We start from the raw sequence: 7,201 nt of genomic DNA, 5'->3' as shown, positions 1-7,201 counted from the left end.
GAAACGATCAATAAAATGTGAGACAGCACCTTTAACAAATCCAGTTACCCACCCATACACATGAGTAATGTCCTTGAACTCAAGGAGCTCGAAAAAAAACCAGAAAATGATTTGCTGTAAAATCAGTCTTTAATTTTTTTCAATTTCAGTATAAAACAGCAATTGTAACCAATTTACTAAATGAAATGAGTGAAAATAATGGGGTTAGGGTAGTATAATATAATCAAGTCTTTATTTAAAAAATAAATGAGCTAAATGAAATCAGAACACAATTAAATCACTATGACTGACTATGGATATGACCTGTTTTTAAAGAGCAACTGAACGTAATAAGCTACTACTCCTTTTTAAAATGGCATATGTGGCATCAAAATGAGTTAGGAACATTTATTCTATTGTCAAAATTGACTATAAAGTGTAAATAGGATAATTTTGGTCATAAAGTCAGTCTCATCCAAAACAGAGATTTGCGAGCTAATTAGGGGAGAGAAAAAAAAAAATCGAGATTTTGTGGCTAATTGAGGTAAAACAGTATTTCTGCTCATAGATTACGCATGTATGAACTACACATTGACACATCCAGCCCAAAGCTGGAGGTTTAAAAAATACTTACTGGTTGTACCGGAGCATGTCTTTAATATATAAATATTGAAGCATTTAATGAGACAACTAAAAGGTGTGCAACGTGAAATTATTGTCCTATTTACATTTTGGACATTTATTGACAGTCCATAACTAGCCCCACAAATAGGCTATCCTAAGTGAAACCAACTTTGCCAAGGTAGCACACCAGCCCATTTAAGCTAATTGGAGAAAGAAGTTGGCCAGCTTCTGGCAAGTCTATGCTACTTCCAGACACAATACCTGGTTAGACTGTCAAGTTATCTAGAAGGGAGAGTGACTGACTAACTGTGTAATGTTTTGGCAGAGTGAAAGCAAAAAACGCCTCCCACGTTTGAACATACACAAGAGACACCCACATCAAAGCAAGCCTCCAAAACCCAAATCTTGTTCTCAGTCACATTTCCTAATGATGAGAATTGAAACCGAGGCTAAATCAGGAAGATCAGCCCCCGCCTTTAAATTTAGATTATTATTAACCAAATAATTTATATACACAGCATACCAAGAGTGCATACACAAAATATTGATTGAACAACTCAGATAAAGAGATATGTGCAGTGCTATATGTACAATACCACAAGTCAAATTGAAGTCCTCTTTGTGTAAATTTATTACAAAATGTATAAGCAACATGAATTTCCCCCTGGCTGTGTAAACATTGGGGTTAAACTGCACGGCCATTGATTGCATAGTGTCAAAAAGTATTTTGGAGAGAGCGGAGAGAAGAGGAAGCCCTTATTGACCTTCCAGTGGTAGATTAATTGCCGTTAGTAGTAATGACAAGCAAGTCCTGGGACAAACATACACAACATGGGGAGAATTATTCACTCGGTTGTCAGAGTAGCCAACTATTGTTCCCTGAAATGTCCCCCCCCCCCAAAAAAAAAAAAACTATCCCTTTTGTGCTTGAATCTGATGCTGATGTGTGCTTGGTCTCTGTGTCATGCAGACATACATTCCATGGTGAACTTGGAACTTTAATTAAAATGTGGGATATGGCGCTATAACTTGTCACTGTTATAGTTTTTCTGAATGGATAGGGTTAAATCATATGGTAAGCTTCTCATCGCTCTAAACATTGTGATTGAACAGCATAAGGGGGGCAATTATTTAACTCACACACATCTCTGGTCCAGAACCTTCCCATAATGTTCTTATTCATATATTACAACAAAATTGAATGCAAACTTTTAAGCTGTAGTGTTGAACATGACTGAATGTTACATATAGACAAACCCCATTCACACATTTAAGATGGAGGGGGATTGAAAATAACAAAACAACAAACTATTTACGCATAAACATGTTAGACAATAATAATGAATAGTTCATCATGGACTCCTACACCACTGCAAGGAGAAAAAAATGTTATTTTGAGGATCACTAGAACCTTACAGACAGGAAGGAGCATACAATATAATAATAACGTGAAAACTTCTAAAGGTTACAGTAAATTATAAACTTTCCTCCCCGAGTGCTAAACATTGTGTGTGGAGAGGAGAGGAACATAATAAAACCTAAACAGGTGGATGTTTTTCCCCGGTTTCAATAAAATACTACCTTCTTGATTCCAACAATACGATTGGCTCAGGTGTGCAATTGAAGTTTACAGGGGAAAATAAAAACAGGTTCCAGTGATTTAAAGTAGAATATGATTACATTTTCAAACCTGACCACTATGATAGTGGCCAATGTATAATTACATTAAATATGACAGTCCTACTTTTGCAAATTGGGGCCCTGAAAGTCCTTTTCATATGCAAAATGTTGCATTGCCAAATTCTCTCGCTCACATTCTTCAATCACTCAGCTTTGGACACTCACTGAAAAGTACACCATCTAATCAAATTGATCAGTGGTTCATACAAAAAATAAGAGCTTGCTTTACTATGCCACAAAACAGTCATTATAATGGCTTCATCGTTCTCCCCAAGCTCATAACATCAAACCAATCTCTGGTTGGGCCCAGGAGTTATGGCTGACTGTACAAATCCCTGACAACCTTATTCAAGGTCCTTCGAACTTGATGTGACTTGACCAGGGAAAACTTCTGGCACTATTAGCTGGTTCCTTTCTGCTAACCCCTAGTGAACTTGGATTCCTCAAAAATGATTCCTCACAATTAATATGCTCCTTGAACATGAGGAATGTGCATAATTAGATAATCAAAAATAGACACGTGCAAGATCAGTGTTAAGATCTTGAATTCACTAGTCTTTACCATTACATTTAAAAAAAATCTTATGTACAATAATCTTTCACCACCATCTGTTCACAACTTTGTTAGCTTTCCAGAAAACTATCAGGTGAGAGAGATAAATAGATATTTTTTTTTTTTTTTTTTACATTTATACATACAATTTTAAAATAATATCTATACAGTGAAATACAGTATATCTAAAATACAGAGGCCTTGATGGGTACAGTACAGTAAATGGCCTCCATGTTCTACTCCAAACATCCCCTTTGGATATCAAATCAGGATTATCACTCCAATAACACAAAGTTATGAAATGGAAGAACAGCAATGGACAAAAACAAAACATGTATGGGCAAAGTTTTATAAGGCAAGAAGTAATCTTAATTCAAGAAAGTTGAGAATGTGTTCCATTTCTTATTTAGCCTTTTCAAGCAATAAACCTGTGATGCAAGTACAGCCAATGATGACTGACTGACGTAATTTCCTCTACTGCTTCTGATTGGTCTATCTAATGTGTGTTCATTAGTGTTATAACATGCCTTTACACATCCTTCATAAACCCCTGCCTCAAAGTGCACAGATACGTCACTGCAGGGTGAAGCAAGCACAAGCATTTAGAATAAGTTAAAGATAATTTTAAAAAACAAGGACTGGGTAAGACCTGGAAAGCTTGGGGAGGAAAGCCAGTAAGAATGGAGTAAGATGAATGTCTTTAGTACATACTGTATCACTCAACCCCAGGAAATTATGTCTCCAGAGACAGGAAGTCCTCATCTATTTGGCCCCTCGCAATACCTTCCAGATGATTGGATCTTGGAGGAGTGGGGAGAGAGGTAAGATTGACTTCAGCACCTTAATACTCCCTGACACTGTGCAAATAGAGGGCCAGTCAGGCTGTTGAGGTGTTGTGTGATTGGGCAAGAGGGCCGTAGAGGGTGTGGCAAGAGTAGAGTTCTCTTCCCTTCCAGTTGAAAACTGTGTTTGGTGTAGACACTGACTCTGTCCGGGTGGATATATATATAAATATAACACTAAATAAATATATATCTTATTCCTAAATCATGGGCATTAATATGGAGTTGGTCCCCCTTTTGCTGCTATAACAGCCTTCACTCTTCTGGGAAGGCTTTCCACTAGATGTTGGAACATTGCTGCGGGGATTTGCTTCCATTCAACCACAAGAACATTTGTGAGGTCAGGCACTGATGTTGGACGATTAGGCCTGGCTCACAGTCGGGGTTCCAATTTATCCCAAAGGTGTTCAATGGGGTTGAGGTCAGGGCTCTGTGCAGGCCAGTCAAGTTCTTCCACACCAATCTCCACAAACCATTTCTGTATGGACCTCACCTTTGTGCACAGGGGTATTGTCATGCTGAAACAGGAAAGGGTCTTCCCCAAACTGTTACCACAACGTTGGAAGCATAGAATCATCTAGAATGTTATTGTATGATGTAGCGTTAAGATTTCCCTTCCCTGAAACTAAGGGGCCGAGCCCGAACCATGAACAACAGCCCCAAACCAGTATTCCTCCACCAAACTCTTCAGTTGGCACTATGCATTGGGGCAGCTTGCGTTCTCCTGGCATTTGCCAAACCCAGAATTGTCCGTCGGACTGCCAGATGGTGAAGTGTGATTCATCACTCCAGAGAACGAGTTTCCACTGCTCTAGACTCCAATGGAGGTGAGCTTTACACCACTCCAGCCACCGCTTGGCATTGTGCATGGTGATCTTAGGCTTGTGTGCGGCTGCTCGGCCATGGAAACCTATTTCATGAAGCTCCTGACGAACAGTTCTTGTCCCAATGTAACTTCCAGAGACAGTTTGGAACTCTATAGTGAGTGTTGCAAACGACGACAGGCGATGCTAATGCGCTACGCGTTTCAGCAGTCCCGTTCTGTGAGCTTGTGTGGCCAACCACTTGCAGCTGAGCCGTTGTTGCTCCTAGACGTTTCCAATTCACAATAACAGCACGTACTGTTGACGAATGTGACGAACTGACTTGTTAGAAAGGTGGCATCCTCTGACGGTGCCATGTTGAAAGTCACTGAGCTTTTCAGTAAGGCCATTCTACTGCCAATGTTTCTCTATGGAGATTGCCTGGCTGTGTGCTCGATTTTATATACCGGTCAGCAACGGGTTTGGCTGAAATAGCTGAATCCACTAATTTGAAGGGGTGTCCACATACTTTTGTGTGTGTGTATGTGTATATACAGTGCCAGATAAAAGATTGGAGACACCTACTCATTCAAGGGTTTGTCTTTATTTTTACTATTTTCTACATTGTAGAATAATAGTGAAGACATACAAACTATGAAATAACACATATGGAATCATGTAGTAACCAAAAAAGTGTTAAACAAATAAAAATATATTTTGTATTTGAGATTCTTCAAAGTAGCCACCCTTTGCCTTGATGACAGCTTTGCACACTCATGGCATTCTCTCAACCAGCTTCACCTGGAATGCTTTTCCAACAGTCTTGAAGGAGTTCCCACATATGCTGAGCACTTGTTGGCTGCGTTTCCTTCCCCCTGCGGTCCAACTCATCCCAAACTATCTCAACTGGGTTGATGTCGGGTGATTGTAGAGGCCAGGTCATCTGATGCAGAACTCAATCACTCTCCTTCTTGGTCAAATAGCCTTTGCACAGCCTGGAGGTGTGTTGGGTCATTGTCCTGCTGAAAAACAAATGATAGTCCCACTAAGTGCAAACCAGATGGGATGACTTATCGCTGCAGAATGCTGTGGTAGCCATGCTGGTTAAGTGTGCTTTGAATTGTAAATCAATCACAGACAGTGTCACCAGCAAAGCACCCCCACACCATTACACCTCCTCCTCCATAGTTCACGGTGGGAACCATGCATGCGGAGATCCTCCGTTCACCTACCCTGCGTCTCACAAAGACATGGCAGTTGGAACCAAAAATCTCCAAGCACACATTTCCACCGGTCTAATGTCCATTGCTTGTGTTTCTTGGCCCAATCAAGTCTCTTCTTCTTATTGGTGTCCTTTAGTAGTGGTTTCTTTGCAGCAATTCGACCATGACGTCCTGATTCACCCAGTCTCCAGTTGATGTTGATATGTGTCTGTTACTTGAACTCTGTGAACCATTTATTTGTGCTGAAATCTGAGGTGCAATTAACTCTATTGAACTTATCCTCTGCAGCAGAGGTAACTCTGGGTCTTCCTTTCCTGTGGCGGTCCTCATGAGAGCCCGTTTCATCATAGCGCTTGACGTTTTTTGCGACTGCACAATTTTCCGTATTGACTGACCTTTATGTCTTAAAGTAATGATGGAATGTCATTTGTCTTTGCTTATTTGAGCTCTTCTTGCCATAATATGTACTTGGTCTTTTACAAATAGAGCCATCTTCTGTATACCATCCCTACCTTGTCACAACACAACTGACTGGCTGAAATGCACTATTAAGGAAAGAAATTCCACAAATTAACAAGGCACACCTGTTAATTGAAATGCATTCCAAGTGACTACCTCATGAAGCTGGTTGAGACAATGCCAGGAGTGTGCAAAGCTGTCATGAAGGCAAAGGGTGGCTACTTTGAAGAATCTCCAATCTCAAATATATTTTTGGTTTGTTTAACACTTTTTGGGTTACTACATGATTCCATATGTGTTATTTCATAGTTTTGATGTCTCCACTATTATTCTACAATGTATTCTACAATGTATAAAATTGTAAAAAGTAGGTGTGTCCAAACTTTTGACTGGTACTGTATATACACACCATTTTATACAGTGTACATCTCAAAACACAACAGTGCCTCTTGAAATCCAACAGACCTGGAATGCAAAAGACCTAAGATTTGAACCACATGCACCCCAAAAAGGGCTGTGTCAATACAGTGCGATAAAGTGCAGCCAACCCCCTCCTACTGCCCATTGTGTTACCATGCATTTTCTGTCTATGGAGCAGGTTGGTCCAAACTACTTTCTTCCCAACCCCCACTCCAACAGCCGGAATCTTTTCCACCATACGATGATCTGCCCAGCCCATCCCCCTGGCCTCTCACATATTATATGCCACGTAGATGGGGTCCAGTTGGTCAGCCAGGAAGGAGTCCCGGAGGTGCATGCGCTGCTTCTCTCCCCTGGAGTTGATGGGTATGACCCCTGGGTCCACGATGACCACCACGCCCACGATAAGATGGTGCTCCTCTAGCACCACATTGGTGACCAGGGGCACCAGGTCCAGGGCATCCTGCTCTGAGCCACACAGCTCAGCCACCACCACCAGTAGGTTGGTCCACGTGAACACCGCACTGCATGGGACACATATGAAAAAGGGTTTATATTAAAATCAAATGTCAGACAAAGATGCAGTACACTCGTGCGCACGTACACACACAAACACTA

General features: G+C 40.8%; 1 protein-coding gene across 4 annotated transcripts in view; it reads right to left on the bottom strand.

The window, feature by feature from the left end:
• Window positions 1-115: 115 nt before the first annotated feature.
• Window positions 116-7,201, bottom strand: part of LOC109895315 (disco-interacting protein 2 homolog B-A) — a 98,638-nt gene continuing 91,552 nt past the window's right edge. For 2 of the 4 annotated variants that reach the window (XM_031822794.1, XM_031822808.1), the window contains one exon: window positions 116-7,107. In XM_031822794.1, coding sequence (XP_031678654.1) covers window positions 6,855-7,107 — 253 coding nt within the window. In that variant the 3' untranslated portion in view covers window positions 116-6,854. The remainder of the gene's footprint in view (window positions 7,108-7,201) is intronic. The other 2 variants (XM_031822798.1, XM_031822804.1) reach the window with 1 other exon arrangement.

Source organism: Oncorhynchus kisutch, linkage group LG1, assembly GCF_002021735.2.
Source record: "Oncorhynchus kisutch isolate 150728-3 linkage group LG1, Okis_V2, whole genome shotgun sequence".
NCBI lineage: Eukaryota > Metazoa > Chordata > Actinopteri > Salmoniformes > Salmonidae > Oncorhynchus > Oncorhynchus kisutch.
This window is presented reverse-complemented; position numbering and strand designations above follow the sequence as displayed.